Source organism: Chroicocephalus ridibundus, chromosome 17 (genome assembly GCF_963924245.1).
Source record: "Chroicocephalus ridibundus chromosome 17, bChrRid1.1, whole genome shotgun sequence".
NCBI lineage: Eukaryota > Metazoa > Chordata > Aves > Charadriiformes > Laridae > Chroicocephalus > Chroicocephalus ridibundus.
The window spans coordinates 1,481,750-1,497,714 of NC_086300.1; the positions used below are offsets into that span (position 1 = coordinate 1,481,750).

General features: G+C 63.6%; 1 protein-coding gene across 1 annotated transcript; it reads right to left on the bottom strand.

Annotated features, from left to right (window-relative positions):
• Positions 1-423: 423 nt before the first annotated feature.
• NGFR (nerve growth factor receptor) lies at positions 424-15,612 on the bottom strand. Its single transcript, XM_063354788.1, has 6 exons — positions 15,440-15,612; positions 11,658-11,799; positions 6,908-7,267; positions 5,019-5,262; positions 3,511-3,671; positions 424-3,436 (listed from the first exon to the last, which is right to left on the bottom strand). Exons 1-6 carry the CDS (start codon positions 15,479-15,481, stop codon positions 3,135-3,137), a joined length of 1,251 nt encoding a protein of 416 aa, XP_063210858.1. The 5' UTR covers positions 15,482-15,612; the 3' UTR covers positions 424-3,134.
• Positions 15,613-15,965: the final 353 nt, after the last annotated feature.

Here is a 15,965-nt window from a genome sequence, read left to right on the forward strand (position 1 = left end):
CGGCGCCGCGTTCCTGGCTGAGGTCCGAGTCTCCTCCGCTCGCTCCCAAGAAATCCTCCTCCACCAGATAAGGTCAGACTTTACATTCCTGTTGTTTATAAGGTTAAAATAGGAGGACGGGGGAAAAAAGAAGGAAAAAAAAAAAAAAAAAAAAAAAAAAAAAACCAAAACCCACCCTCGAAGGCTTTGGGGCCACCTTCCCTACCATGGGTTCACAAACCTCGGCTCTTGGCTGGGGGGAAATAACCAAGCGTCACGCCGACGTGGAGATGCTCTTTATTGGCATCCGACGGATACACAAGGACAGTTACCCACCCGGCCGGCGCGGCGACCCGCCACCCCCCCGTGCATCGCCCCCCCACCTCATGCTGCTCACACCCCCCCACAAACCCCCCAATTCCTTCTACGACGGCTATTTCTTCACCGTAAAACTTCCTAATAAATCGGCACTGGTATTACAGAGGGGTGAGTGGAGAAACACACATTCTTTGTACAACAGAAACATTAGAAAAGGACACAAAACGTACCGACGAGCACTAACTTTGGCTTGGTTTTCCCTCCCTGGTTTTTTTTCTTTTTATTATTATTTTTATTTTTTTCCTGCAACCAGGGATTTGAGGCATCCCCCGGCTTCTCTTTGGATGCTGAGTTTGTCTCCGTTTCCTCAGCCCTGAGGAAATCCCTTTACCATGGCAATTGAAACCTGAGACCGTGGCAATATTGTCCTGAAGAAAAGCAATTTCCAGCTGGCCAGGTACGGCCAGGTCGGCTTGTCAGACTGAATCGGGCAGTTTGTTTTGCTTTTGATCTGGGCACTTCGTTCCAGTGGCCCTCAGTTCGTATTTGAGTCGCTTCACCAAAAAAAAGGGACTGATGGAAACAACCTGGCGATAAACAACGTGTAAATTCATCCAAAAAACTTCCCTTGTGGATGGCTTGCTCTGGAAGGAGCTGGCGCCCCAGACAGGGGCTCACAAGCCGCAGTCACCCGCTGCAAGTGGGGTTGCATATTTGGGGCAGTTTCCATGGATTTTAGTGATGGGAGAGAGTCGGGATGCAGATGTGGCAGTCGGACCCCTGTCGAGGCCAAGTGTTCCTAACCAACGGCATTGGCATGAGCAGCCGGCGGCCAAAGTTGTTCCTCGAAAGGGATCTTTGCTCTTTTGTTGCACAAGGGCAGGAGGCATCAAATATCCCATCCTGGAGATCCGGATTCAGCCTGTCCTGCTTTATCATCCAAAGCACAGGGGGCAAAATTCCCAAAAGCTTTTGAAGGACCTGGGCGCTCGAATCCTATTGACGCAGGCTCCGATCCCTTGGGAAGCGCCGAGCTCTCCCTCCCGACGCTCGGTAGCTCTGCTGGGAACGGCCAATCCTTCCACGTTCCCAAGTTTCTCTTGGACCTGCTGCAGTGATTTTGGGGGTGTGCATGTCTCCCTGCCTCCAAATTGAGTCTTTAAGGCCAGAAACGGGGTGGGACCGAAGGCTTGGACTGCAAAACGCAAGCTCGCCTTGCAGGCAGAAGGGCTGCGGGGAAGAGCAGAGGGGCCGGGGCGGGCACCGTCACCCCATGTCACACGTAGAAACATCAAGCAGTTAGTAAAACGACACAGTATTATTTACAAATCTTGCTTATCTCCTTAGAGAGGGGAGGAAAAATCACCTTCTGCCTTCGGGAAAGGGTTTCTGGCTGAACCCAGAGGCGAAGGGGAGGTGGACCTGGCGCCGGTGCTGTGCACAGCTCACCGCGCAGTCCTTCCTCTGCAAAACGTCCGCGGTGCTCCAGGCAAGCGAGATGTCAAAGCTGTGCCTGTGCTGGGGACATCCCCCGGGACCACGGCGGCAGCTCGCTGGGGGAACGAGGTGCTCGCCCGCCCGGCGGCTCCTTGCCAGCATCACCCGTGAGTGAGCCGGGTGCTGGGAGCTGATACGCCAAGAAAATGCACTTTGGAGACGTGGAGGCGGTGAGTGATGTCCCCTCCCCGGGGCTGCGGTGGGGTCCAGGCAGAGGGAGGTGCTGGGGCCACCCGGGGATGCCCCGGGGAGGCAGTCGGTGCTCAGAGGGTTGGCAGCACCCACTGCGTGCCCAGACGGAGGCGAAGGGCCCGTGGGGAGCGGGCAGGGGTGTTTCTGAGCCCCCCTTCGCAGTGCTGGAGGAGAAGGAGCCCTTACAAGCAGGGGTCAGGACCCCCAGCCCCGGCCGGGTCTGCGGGCGAGCAGGGACAGTGCAATCGCGGCAGGGTGGCTTTGCTCCGGGGTGGGTGCAGCACAGGGACACCGGGGCTGGCGCCGGGGGAAGGATGAGCAGAGCCCTTTCGTCGTGTCCCCGCTGTGGGCAGGCACTTTTTCAGCCCTTTAGACCTTCGGTGTCCTCCCGTGGAGCTGCGGCGCCGGGGAGGTGGTGGCACCCAGACACACGGTCCCCAACGTTCGGGTGGTCCCGGCCGCTCCTCACCGAGACCAAAGGCTGGCAGCGCTGCGGAGCGTGCGTGGGGGCTGCGTCCCCCCAGTTTCACAGTGTAGGTTGGGCTGCTGGAAGCCAAGTCCTTTCCCCCAGCCCACCCCCTCCGTGGTGCAGCCCAGCCGTGGGACCAGCCCCTTCCCCAGATCCCACTACAGCAGCTCCGGTTCTCTCCGTGCCCATCCCAGCCCTGCCCTTCGCCTGCGGTTTTGGGGGGAAGCAGCTGGATTTCAGGGCATCGGAGGGGAGCAGGAGATAGCAGCGGGGTGGGCCAAGGAGGAAGATTGGGAGGAAGAGGAGAAATGGAGCCCCAAGGAGGAAGGAGAAGGGGCTGGGAGGGGAGAGAGGAGAGGGCTGAGAGCGCGGTGCTCGTTCCTGCATCCCTCCAGCCTCGACGGGCTGCAGAGGATGCTCCGGCGGCAAACAGGCTTCGGGCCTTGAGCGAGACCGAGCCCTGCACCCATCCCACTTACGGGCTGCCGGGGGGAGGTGGGGCTGGGAGGGGGTGATACTGAAACCAGGAGCTCAGTGCATACAGGACTGTAAATCGAGGGGGCCCGGGGAGCCCCCGCTTCCTTCTCACCCTCCCCTCCAGGGCTCTCGGTGCCAGGGAGGGGAGAGGTGAGGGGGCGAAGAGGGAAGGGGACCCCGCGGGGCCGCCCCGGGCCACCCTTCAGACGGGGGAGGTGGCGGTGGACTCGCTGTACAAGCTCTTGGCGATGTCCCCGTGCTGGATGTTGCGCAGGGCGGCGAGCAGGGTGTCCAGGGTGGCCGTCTCCTTGGAGGACCAGTGGGCCAGGAGAGCCCGGGCGGGCGATTCCTCCCGGGTGAAGGAGTCTATGAGGTCCTCTTTGTAGCCCAGCTCCCTGGCCAGTTGCCTCCACGTCTCCTCCGCGGAGCTGCCCAGCAGCTTCTCCACCTCCTCCTGCTTGCTGGGCGGCAGGTTGGCGTAGAGGTTCCCGTCTCCCTTGGGTGCTGGGGTGGACGAAGCGGCGTTAAGCCCATCCCCGGGGTGCCCCTGCCCACCCTGCAGCCCCTGGTTGCCCTACCTGGCCCCTGGGTGCTCTGGCCGGGCGGCTGCTGGTCGTGCAGGCTCTGGCTGTCCACCGAGATGCCACTGTCGCTGTGCAGCTTCTCCCCCTCCGGCGAAGGTGTCTGGTTCACTGGGCGGTTGTTGGCCCCTTGCTTGTTCTGTTTGCAGTTGTTCCACCTGCAGGGAGAAGAGCGGGGAGGTGACAGCCGGCGGTGACACCCCCCAAGGCTGGGAGGAGGTTTGTTGCTTTGTCCCCCTTTCCTGGGGGACCGCTTTTCCCCGGGAGAAGCATTTCTCCTGCAGCCTCAACCTCTCCAGCGTGGTGGCCGGATTGGTTTAAACTGGCACTTCTAGCTGCCCAGTGGGTGCCGAGCTCCTGAGATTTATCATGGAATCACAGAACCGTTTGGGTGGGAAGGGACCCCAAAGGCCACCCAGTGCCACCCCCTGCCCTGGGCAGGGACACCTCCCACCAGCCCAGGTTGCTCCAAGCCCCGTCCAACCTGCCCTTGAACCCCTCCAGGGATGGGGCAGCCACAGCTTCTCTGGGCGACCTGGGCCAGGGGCTCACCCCCCTCACAGCAAAGAATTTCTGCCTCACATCTCAGCTAAATCTCCCCTTGTTCAGCGTAAAACCCTTCCCCCTCGTCCCATGGCTCCCCTCCCTGCTCCAGAGTCCCTCCCCAGCTTTCCTGGAGCCCCTTTAGGGACTGGAAGGGGCTCCAAGGTCTCCACGGAGCCTTCTCTTCCCCAGGCGGAACCCCCCCAGCTCTCTCAGCCTGTCCCCACAGCAGAGGGGCTCCAGCCCTCCCAGCATCTCCGGGGCCTCCTCTGGCCCCGCTCCAACAGCTCCGTGTCCTTCTGCTGTTGGTGCCCCAGAGCTGGAGGCAGCACCGCAGGGGGGTCTCCCAGAGCGGAGCAGAGGGGCAGAATCCCCCCCCTTGCCCTACGCTGCTGGGGGTGCAGCCCGGGGTGTGGGGGGTTTCTGGGCTGCGAGGGACGGGTCAGGGCTCCCTTCTGCACGGAGCTGCCGCAGAAAAGCGTCTGTGCTGCCTGGGCTCGCAGGGGGTGCCCGGGCCCACGGGGGTCCCGGTGCTGCCTGTGGGTCCCCCCCACTCTCAGGGTGCCTCCAGCCCGGGGTGCCTGGGCAGCGGCCGAGCCGGCCCTGGCTCGCCCAGGTCCAGGTGCAAGCCCAGCGCCGGGATGAGCCGCTGAGCGTGATCGGCCGCGACGGCGCCTGCGGCGTGCCGGAATGAGCAGGGGCCGGGCAGGGGGGGCCGTGCAATGAGGACTGGGTGGGGTGCGTGGTGTATACCCCCACCCTGCTGCCATCTGCCTCTTTCACCTCCTCAAGCTTTCTCATGCGTTTTTGGAAATCCAGCTCCTACCCACCCAGCCTGGTGCCCTTCCCTCCATTGCTGGTGACAGCTCCGGCTGCAGGACCTCCGCGGCGGGGGGACATAGCCTGTTTCCCACTACCCAAATCCTCTGCCATGCCCCCGTGGCACTGCCAGGGTCCCCCACCTTTTGAAAGCGATGTAGGCCACCAGCCCCACCACCACGGCCGCCAGGATGGAGCAGTAGACGGGGATGAGGTTGTCGGCGGTGCCGCGGCTCACGACGGGCTGCGAGCTGCCCATGACGGTGGTGCCGGTGTCTGCCAGGGTGCTGGGCATCACCTCGGTGTTGAAGGGGTCCCTGGTGACAGGCTCGGGGCTGTCGGAGCCCACCAGGGATGGCGTGTGTGTTGTCCAGCGAGGGTGGAGGTCTGCCGGGCAGGAGGGGAAAAGAAATGAGAATAATTAGCCGTGCAGCCGGCCATGCCTCGTAACGGGCTGTGGTGGGTGAACTGGTGAAAGGACAACGATCTCTAGAAGGACCTTCTTCCAATGGATACGGGGCCTGCGGAGGTGCCAGCTCTGCCCCATCCTGTTGTCCCCAGGCTTGTCTTTGCAAACCGCCTTGTCCCCAGACAGCACTGTCCTCCCTGGTCCCCAGGACAAGCTGAAGCCGTCCCCTGTCCCGAATGGCTGGTGGTGTCTGGTCACGGATGGGGACACGGCTTCATGAGCTCTTCTTTCACACCACTGGGTTTGCTCGAGTCCTGCAGCTCTTCCCCTGACGTCCAAGCTGCAGACTGAGCCCCGAGCTCCCACCGCTGGCACCGAAGCCCCAGCTGCCTCCCGTCCACCGCACGTCTGCACCGGGCCTGTGTGAGGCAACCAGCTCCTCCACAGCTCGCCCGGAGCCGGGCTCATCCGCTGCCAGGGCCACCAGTGCCTGGATTTGCCCCTTTCCCGGCCCCGGCTGGGAGTCACCCTGCTCCTGCCGCACCCAGGCACGTCCCACAGAGCGAGTGGATCCGTCTGGTCTTGCCCAGGGAAAACGCTCTCACCTGTGGCTCTCCCACCCCTTCCCCTGGGTGCCGGCTCCCTCCCAACCGCCCCCCCAAGCCCAGGGCTGCCCCTGCCGGCACCGAGACCCGCGGGGAAGTGCCACCTCCGCCAGCCCGGTGAGGACGGAGCGGGTGCCACGGCGGGGAGCTGGCACCTAGCCCGGACGGACAGACCCCCTTGACCTTTGGGAGCGGCGCTTCGGTGGCCGGCAGGGCTTTTTCCGGCGGGGCCCCGCTGCCACTAACAAAGCTGGCCCTGTGCTCCTTGACTTATGGCTCCATTTACTCGACCCTTTCAAGAGAGCTGCGCTGGCTGCCCCCGCGCTGTGAATCAGCGGCAGCCGGGACAAAGCTCTTTTCTCCCCGGCCAGGCTCGGGGCAGGGAATCGCGCTGCTGCTGCCAAGGAGCCACCGGGGCGTCCCCAGCCGAAGCAGCCCGGTCGCTCCCTGGGGGCTCTGCAGGACAGCGGGGTGCAGGCTGGCACGGCGGGGGGCTGCCGCTGGTGAATGATGCCTTCCCCCTTCCCCTGGGCACCGAACCCTCCTGGGCTGCGGGGCTGGCTGTTCCCCTGCCCCTCAGGGCAGTTAATTCCCATCAGAAACCCATCGGCTGCCACCGTCCCTCCTGATGAAGGCTCGGGCGCTGGCGAGTGTGGCATCCGAGACTGGTGAACCTCTCGGCTTCGCTCGCCGTTCCTGGACGCTCAACACCACCCGGCAGAGTCCCTGCGCCCGCAGCAGCGTCCTGCCAAGGGAGCCCCTGGGAAGGGCTGGGCAGACCCTGGGGCCGGGCATTTGCGAGGGAGTCGAGGGCTCGCGGCAAGCGCTGCCTCGGCAGGGAGCTGCGCGCTGAAACGCCCAAGGGCTGGGGGTCTCAGCTGGACACCGGGGTCCTCTCCTCTCCCCTGAGCCCAGGGACGTGCCCCTGCTGTGGTGCAAAGGGAAACTAAGACAGGCAGAGCTACAGGAGACCCGGCGAACCCTCCGCAACCGCTCTCCCCGGAAAAGGCGGCGTTACCTCTGCATTCGGCGTCCGAGACGGCCGTGCACTCCTTCACCAACACCTCGTTCTCCTCGCAGGTGGTGCAGGGCAGGCAGGGGTCCACGAAGTTGGCTTCACTGGAGAAGGTGCCCTCGGGACACTCCTCGCAGACCGTGTCCTGCGAGTCCTGGCAGGGGAACATGAGGCCGAAGCCCACCTCGCACACCCGGCACTCCTTGCAGCTCCCGCTCGGCTCGTCCTGGTAGTAGCCGTAGGCGCAGCGGCACACGGCGTCGTCCGACTCCACGCAGGGCGCGGACATGCTCTTCAGCCCCACGCACTGCGTGCAGGGCTTGCACGGCTCCGTGGCGCTCACCGTGTCCGAGTAGGTGACGCCTGGCAGGGGACAGAGGGGGAGGTGAGAGGGGTCCCAGCATGGCGCCCCCATCCCTGTGGCCACTTTGCTCCCCGGCGCTGGCTTCGTCCCCTCACCAAATGGTGCCGGGCCAGGAAGATGGGCTTGTGCAGCAGCTGCTGGCTGGGACCATCTCCTCTTTCACCATTTTCTCCCTCCTCTGAGCCAAAGGGAGAGGTGCGTGTGCCCCCCAACACCACCGCGCATCCCCCAGCTCCACTCCCCATTAACAGCTACACCCTTTCTGCAGCAGTTCCCAGTGGGGATCCGGCCTCTGAGCTCCTGCAGCCTGGGCAGCTGGATGCTGTCCCCAACGTGCCCGTCCCTGCCGTTATGTCCCATCCCTGGAGAGGTTCAAGGCCAGGCTGGCCAGGGCTTTGAGCAGCCTGGGCTGGTGGGAGGTGTCCCTGCCCAGGCAGGGGTGGCACTGGGTGATCTTCAAGGTCCCTTCCCACCAAAACCATTCTGTGATCCCACTAGTTGGTGCCCGTGTCCCTGGGTGAGCATCCCTGCCCCCAGGCAAGCACCATCCCCGCTTTCGACCTCTGGATGGTTCCCCTGGGCGTCCTACAGCCATCACAGCTCCCCAGCATCCCAAATGCTTTCTCCTCCACATCCTGCCCGGGGGGTCCCTCGGGCCATCGCCACCCTGTGCCCTCTCCCCGTGTCCCCGATGTGGGGTGTGATGTGAACAGGAGGTTACAACACTAATTGCTGACTCTCCTCTGACCCCGGGGCTTCTTGCTCTCCAGTTTCATCCCGCAGGACTGACTCTGCCGGGGAAATCAATCCTCCTCCCGCAGCCCGGTGAGCCACCCCCGCGCCCCCTCCCTCCCCTGCCCGCTCCCAGAGGTGTTTGAAGATATTTTTAGCCCTGGAAGACGGGTCAGCTCCCGTCCTGGAGGGCACAGCTGCTGTCCCTGCGTCGGCTGCCTCCTGTCGATCCCCCCAGAGCCCACACTGTCGCAACGCCCCGTCTTCCCTCGTCCGAAACGCCGGGGTAAAGTCCAGCCTCCTTGATGGAGAAGGTGTCGGGAGATGAAGCGCATCCCTCTGCTAGCCCTGCTCCTCGGGAAGGGCACCCAGCCACGTGCTGATCTGTAATTACCTGCCTGTCTCCCGGGGATGGTCGTGGGAGACAGCAGCTCCCACCCTCAGTGGCCTCCAACTTCCCTGGGCGGCCAACGAGAGACCAAGCCATGGACAGGCTCAGGGCAGAGCTGTTCTGGTGCTTGATTTTTGGCTGCTTTCAAGACAGACGGGAAGGAAGAGCCCCGAGACCATGGTGATGGGCAGGGTTAGCATCGTTGGCGCAGGAGGAGTGGGATGGAGGTGCTGTCCCAGCCTCAGCGACTGCTTCCCCACTGGGGCTCAGCTGCAGCAAACCCTGAGCAGCGACAGCCGTGACATTTCCAGCCCCCCGAGTATCCCCGCACCATGTCTGGGTGTCCTGCTCCTCTCTGGGGGCTGGTCCCGTGCCCTCCCTGGAACTGCAGGACCCCTGGGATGAACCCGCTCCGCCGCTGCTGGCCCCGAGCCACCGCCTTGGCTCTGCCCCGGTGTGGGCTAGTAGCCCACTGCCCATCAGAGCCAGAACAGCACTGGGTCGGCCGCTGGCGTGCACGGCTCCCATTAACCTGGGCTCATCCTTTGCATTATTCTGAATTATTGATAGGCACCATTAGAGCGGGGAAGTGGCCAGGAAAGGCATACGGCTGAGTGGGCACATTTTCAGTGGCAGCGAGGTATCCGAGCTGAGCAATTACAGCTGAGATTCAACCAGGGCCCCCTCCCTCCCGCCCGCAGCGATGGAGGCTGGCGAGGGGGATAAATAAATCATGAGGCAGCAATCAGGGGTGGCTGGCAAGGAGGGGGAAGAAGGAAAATTATAATAAAAAAAGCACAAGTGGCCATTTGGGCTAATGCAGGGATCGGCACCCCAGCCCGACCCGCACGGGCTTTGGCAGGGCTGGTGCTTTGGTTGTAGGGAATGTTTTGCAAAACAATTTGGCTGGTGAATCGGGAAGATGTCCAAGGCTCGGAGACAGCCCGGGGTGGAGGTGGGGATCCCGGGGCCCAGGGCCGTGCCCGCATTCCTGCCCGCCGGCTCACGTTTGGCAGCGAGGATGCTCTGCCGGGACCGGGGCTGCCTGCACCTGCCCAGCCCTGCCGCGGCGGGGGCCAGAAGGACCCTCTCCCCACCCCAGCATAGGCCAGCAGGTCTCCTTCTCCTCCCCAGAACCTCAAAATCCCGCTCTGGGCTCAGAGGAGAGCTGGGGGGCATTTGCCCCCTCCCAGCACCTGCACTCACGGGTCGCCCCCTCCCAGCTGAGGAGCTCCTGGGGATTAGTCCGTGCTGCCATTAATGAGTGCATGAAAGGCTACAGCTGGGGCAGGGCTGGGGGTATAAAGCAGGAGGGTTTGCAGGGGCTTTGTTCTGGTTGTGGCTCCTTGGTTTGTCTGCTGTCCCCTCTTTGGGGCTGGGTCACCCCCTCGGTGCTCCTTCTGATGAAGGTTGCCTGATCCTGCCCTGGGGTGTCTGCCACATGCCGTGCAGCTGGGTAAGGAGGGGATCCTGCGTTGTAGGCACTGCCACGCAAGGGGTGGCAGGGCTGTGAGCTGGTGGGGGGGGGAAACTGGGGCATGGAGGGGGGCAGCTGCCTGGGGGTCAGGAGCACTCAGCCTTGCTGGCCCAGCAGCAGCAGAGCGGAGCGGGGCACAAAGTGCTGCCCTGGGGCTTTGCTCTCAGCCCGTGTGCGGGGCTGGGAGGTTGCGGTGGCTGCTCCTGGCTGCTCTCGTTCCCACAGGGGTGGAGGAAGGGGCCAGACCCTTTTGTCCTGCTGCTTTCCAGCTCAGCTCCCTGATCCAGCACCGGAGCTGCTGCCTGATGTTAATACCCTGCAAAAATGCAAATGCCTGGCCTGGGGCAGCGTGGGGTTGGGAAGGACGAGCTGGGATGCAAACCAGCGCAGCGGCACTTGCACCCTGGCTGATGCGTGGGCTTCCAGCACCCAGGTCATGGCCCTGGTCTCTCCATAAGCCCCATGTCCTCCAGGGAGAGTGGGATGTCCCCCCAGCCCCCAGAAAGAAATCAGGGAGACAAGCCATCTGCCAGGCTGGAAGTGCAGGGGGTTACGGGAAACAGGCTCATCGGAGCATCCCCAGGGATGGGAAGGGATTTACGGCCCCACATGCCCGGCAGCTGGAGCCTGACACCCTGGGCAAGTTCCCTGCAGGAAGGGCTCATGGGGAAGGATGGTGGGTGCCCTGGCACCTCGGAGCAAGATGGGTCTGAGCCCGACGCAGCCCAGGAGGGAGCGATGCCGGTGGGGTTATCCTGCGCAACATCCCTGAGGTTGCAGCTGGGGGGATCCAGCCCCTGCAGCCAGGCGCTGGGAGGGTGAGCGCCGTGCATCGATTTTGCAAGAAAGCAGAAGTATTTTTAGCGCTGCCCTGACACTGCTCCGTCCCCTGCTCCGCGCTGGCGCTGCTCTGCTTATACGGCTTCTTCCCCCCGGACTTCGCCTCCTCTTGCTCCCCAGCAGCCGCGCTCCGTCCCTTCCCCCTCTCACACCACCTCCCCGCAGCGATCCGGGCTTGGCTGGCACAGCTTTTCCTACAAATAGTCGTCCTTAGGCCTTCAAAGGGTTTGCAGCAGTAAATTTGAAGGGCAGATTGCTTATGCTTATCGTGGCATTGTTTAAACTGTAACAGTTGGGCCACTTCATCTGTAAGCATTTAAGCAGGTCTCCAGCACACATCTCCGACCGACGTTTATGAAGCATTTGACATAGGCAATGCGCCTGGGGCTGGCCAGGAGAAAACTGCTCCCCTCTCTCCTGGCGACCTACGTGGTTTGCTGCTTCCCTCAAACTCACTTTCATTTTGCAGTCTTTACACGGTTTAAAAAAAAAAATTAAAAATACAGGTAGCCCATTGGGAGACATCCTTGTGGCTGGATCAGAGACCGATGTGCAGTCGGCGTCGGGAGGGGAATTTTTCGGAGGCAAACGCTGGCCACAAGCCAGTAGCCAGGGAGCCATCAGGAGGGGAACGGTGCAGGAAGGGGGGGGTCTGCAAAGGTGCCTGGCACCGATGGGTCCCAAAACAGGGAGAGCTGCTGCACCCACGGCTGGGATTTGTCGGGCAGATGCTCTGGGGAAGGGCTGGCAGGAACCCGGGTGTCGGTGTGGAGATGGCTGCCCCGGGAAGGCTGCGTGGGGTGATGCTGTGCCCGGGCAACACTTCCAGGAGGGAAAGAGCGTGCACATGGGGACGCCCAAGTGCCTACTAATGCTCATGGTCCCCAAAACCCTCCCCAGACCCCGTGCCGGCCCCTTTGTGGCGCTTCAGGGGGGAGCGGGTACTCACTGTCCAGGCAGGGCTCGCAGACGGTCTGGTTGGCCCCGCAGGGCTGCACCACCCCCTCTCCCAGGTTGCAGGCTTTGCAGCACTCCCCGCTCGTCGTGTACATCTTGGTGAAGCACTTGTCCTTGGAGCCCCAGGCGGGTCCCTGGGAGAGAAAACGGAGCCGGGAGGTGACCCTCGATACGGGACCCAACCCGCCAGGGCAGGCGGACACATGTGGCGCACCCGGGTAAGGTCCTGCGTTGGGGTGGACGTTCCACATCGGGGCTAAAGGGGGCTCGAGTTAAATACACATCTTGGGAGAAATGACTTTCCTATGCAAAACTTGCTCATCAGGAAAATCCACATCTCCATGATCCGGGCTGGTGGGTATTCTGTGGGAGGCATGTGGGCTTTTCTGCAGAGTTACAGCATTGTTTGCCCTTGTCTGTCATCTGAGTTGTCTCTTCTAAGGATGCTGTGCTATCCTGAGGGGTCCAGCCCTTCCCACCCTGCAGGCTGGTGGCAGGGAGACCTGCCTGCACCATGGAGGGTTTGGAGAGCTGGGGTGGCAGCTCTGCACGTTGCTCTTGCTGCACATGGGGATCAGAAATCAGACCCCAGGATGGAAGTGAAGACTTTGGAAGGAGCACTGAGAGCTTCAGCAACATGACTGTCTAACGGAAGTAAGAGTATCTCCTTATAAAACCTGTCATCGCATATGGAAGCAATAAACCTGCCGCGAGTGGCGGGGTCAGAGCCACCCTGCACATGCACTTTGCAGCCTGGGGTGTGTTTGTGGGGCATCTGCTCCCCAAAACACCTCTTGGCCAGGGCGAGGAAGCCTCCTTGCCCAGATGTGGGGTTTCCAAGATGCTCAGGATGATCTGAGCTCCGCTGGTGCCCCGTTTGCTCCCTCTGCACGCAGGCAGGTGTGCTCCCGGGCTGGACCATGCCTTTGCCATCCAGCTAAGCCTGATTTTTTTTTTTTTTTTTTTTGGGGGGGGTGGGGGGGAGAAACTCGGCGAATGCTTGGAGAAGCTCTCCCTCCCCGTGCATCTGGATGCCTCGTCAGCCAGTTGGCCGCCTCCTTGCACAATGCGGCGTTATGAACTCGCTGTGCATCATCCGGCAGCATCCGGCCCGGCTGAGACAATGGAGCGCCAATTATAGGCATCTGAATGACAAAGTGCTCCAATTACCCTGCGCTTGAAAGCATGTGCTCTCCTCGCTGGCGCTGCCTCGCCAGCCCAGGCTGGCAGCCCGCTCCGGCACCCGGCCCCAGCTGCGCAGGCAGGGGGGTTTGCGGAGGGGGGGTGTCTTCCCAGCACCCCCAAATGACAGCTGGGGAACGGGCTTTGGGGTGAGGGAAGGGGCTTGCTCCGCAGGGGGACAGACCTGGCTCACCGGGCTTTGCAGCAAAACCGGCTGGAGCTCAGCCCGCTGCTCCATCCCCGGCTTCCAGCGCCTCCCCTGCTTGGGCGGGGGTCTGTCCCCCTCCCACCCGTGGCCGTGGCAGCAGCCGCCGCCGTGAGCGGGGCCGGGGGAGCGGCCGGAACGTGCCTGGCTATAAATAAGCGCTGGGAAGGCTGGGGCAGCGCAGCTGGGGCCGGCGGCCGCCAGCTCTCCCACGCCGCAGGCAGCTGTGAGCGGCCCCGGCTGCCCGCGGGGACGGGACCCGGCCGCCCGCTTCCTCCGTGCGACACCCCGGCCCCCGGCAGCTGACCCCAGGGACCCCTGCTGGCCGCACGTCCCCCTCCCCATAGGGCTGCCACGATGCCTCCTCCCTGCCACGTCCCCCCTCTGCGCCCCTAAATGCTATGGAAAACGCAGCTTCCAGTCCCAGGTGCTGCACCCCCCGGCTCTGCCCGCGTTTCCCTTTCAGTTCTGTGTCTTGAGCACTGAAACCCCCATAAAGATTAACACACTTGTGAGAGGGGCACATGGTCTGCATTAGCCCGCTGAAATGTGCATGTTATTAACACAACTCCTGTTGACAAAGCCACAGGTATTAACACCATAAAGCATTTTGACAGCTGGACCGAGGCGGGGGGGCACGGACGGAGGGTGCGAGCAACACCTCTGTAAGCTTTTAATTGCTTTTGGAGTTGTGTCAGTGGGTTTTTGTGTCCTAGCAGATGCCGCCGGTTGAGGAGATGGGCTCAGAGGAGGGCAGGCGAAGCAGGAGTTCGGCATGGCACCATTAGCTCCGGAGCCCTGGCAGAGAAAATCGCTTTGCACCGGAGTGGAGAAGGGAGGGGATGCTACAGCTGGAGATGGGCCCAGCGGCAAGCCTGGATCCGAACCGCCCGCGAGCCTGACGGACGGGCTCTGCCTTTCTTGGCGAAGCACCCTGCCTAGGAAAAGCCAAACCCCTGGCTCCGAGCAATCCCCAAACTTTGGGCAGCAGAGAAAGCCACGTCTGAGGTCTGCGGGTCCGGCCAACCCTCGGCACGGCGGGATCAGGAGGGCTCTGCCTCTTCCCACACGGAACTGCCGGCCAAGCAGCGCAGGTACAGAGCAACGAACACGGGGTGCCGGGGGTCGGGTGTCCCCGGGGCTGCGGCCACAGCTGGGGGTGCACACCTGGACCTGCCCGGGCGAGGGCTCAGCAGAGCAGCTGGGCTCCTGCCGTGCGCACCCCCAGCCCCCCCGGCTCAGTGGGTGAGATCCTGGGGGGCAGATGCAGCCCCGAGGCAGTGGGTGCCCCGGCTGGTGGCGGCTGGGCTCAGCCCTGGCCCGGGAGGCGGCTGCGGGGACGTGGGGGACACCGAAGCCCAGCCCCACTGCGGCAGGCGGGGGGCTGCCCCAGGTGGGTAATTCCCTGGGGTGAAATCGGTTGAATCCATACGGCTGGGACAGTCTTTGCCTTTCCTGCCACCGACCCGCCACCACGAGCATCCCTGGGGAGCTCGGCCAGCCCGGTGCCGTGCCCGGCCCTGTGGGAAGGAGCCCCTCCGGCACGGAGCCGCGCACCGCTCTCCTCCTCGCTCTCTGCGCGAAACCACTAAAGCGCCGGCTTTAACGTCCTGCCCGAAAGGTGTCCTGCTGCCTGACGAAACCTCTGGGACCCCCGTCAAATCCTCCCCCGCCAAAAGCCCTGTTTCTGCCCCAGGTAGGTGGGTCCATCCCCGTGTGCCCCCACCCCCGGCTCTCCTGCTCCGGGCGTTCCCCTCTCTCCTGGCCCCCCCGTGCCCTGAATTTCTGTCTCTGGCACCCGCTGAGGCTGTGCCCGTCCCGGGGGCTCACGCCGGGGGGAAAAGGGTCTCACCTCTCGCTCCGGGCAGCGAAGTCGGAGCTGGGAAGGTCTAAGGGAGATTTCTCGGGATGTGGGATGGCAGGAGATGAAGGCACTGGGGTGTGGGCGGCTTCTCCCCCCCCCCGCCCCCGCCATTGACTGAGGGCTCTGTCATCCTTTTTTCCTGGGTAAAAGGGATGACAGAGCTCGGTGCAGCGGGATCGGAGGGGCTGCACAAGCCGCCCCTGTGGGTCCCCCACCACCACCCGCCTCCCCGGGCGCCCTCCCTTTGCCGCCAGCGGTGTTCCGCCTGGCACCCCCGGCTCCCCCGCTGCTGCCCGGTGCCTCCGGGACCTCCCGCCCCGCATCCTCAGGGCTCTGCATCCCGGTACATGTGGGACCCTCCGTATCTGCAGCCTGCTACCCCCGGGGACCCTCCAAATCCCCCCGCGCGGTGCCTCCGGGACTCTCCATCCCACCCTCGCCCGGTGCCTCCGCTACCCCGGGGACCCCCTGCGCTCCGGCGGGACGCCGCACCCCCGCTCCCCCCGGCCGGTCCCGCACTCACCGCCGGCAGCAGGAGCAGCAGCAGCGGCAGGAGCCCGGCCATGGTGCGCGGGGGCGGCGGGGCCGGTCACCCCCCCGAGAGCCGGTGCGCGGCCGGGCTGCCCTCCCTCTGCCGCCCGCCGCCTCGGCGGCAGCCAGAAAAGGGCTGCAAGTCCCTCCTCCTCCTCCTCCTCCTCTCCGCCCCCGGAGCATCACAGCGAGCGGCCGAGCCAGCACCCTCCTCCGCCGGCACACAAAGCCCAGACCCCCCCGGGTTCCCCCCCGGCCCCCACCGCTCTCCCACGAAGCGCTTTTGGGGTGCGCTCCGTCCCCAGCCCCTCAATAATTCGCGCTCATCCATCCCTCTCCTTGCACCCTCCTTTGCTGTCCATCGGTCCACCTGTCTCCATCCCCTCAAACACCCACGTCCATCTGTCCGTCTGTCCCTGCACACCTCGCTCCAGCCCTCCGCCGGTCACCATCCCCGTGACGGGTTTGTTAATGGTATTGCAGCCCTCTGAGAGGCTCTGGGCAAGTCGGCACCTGTG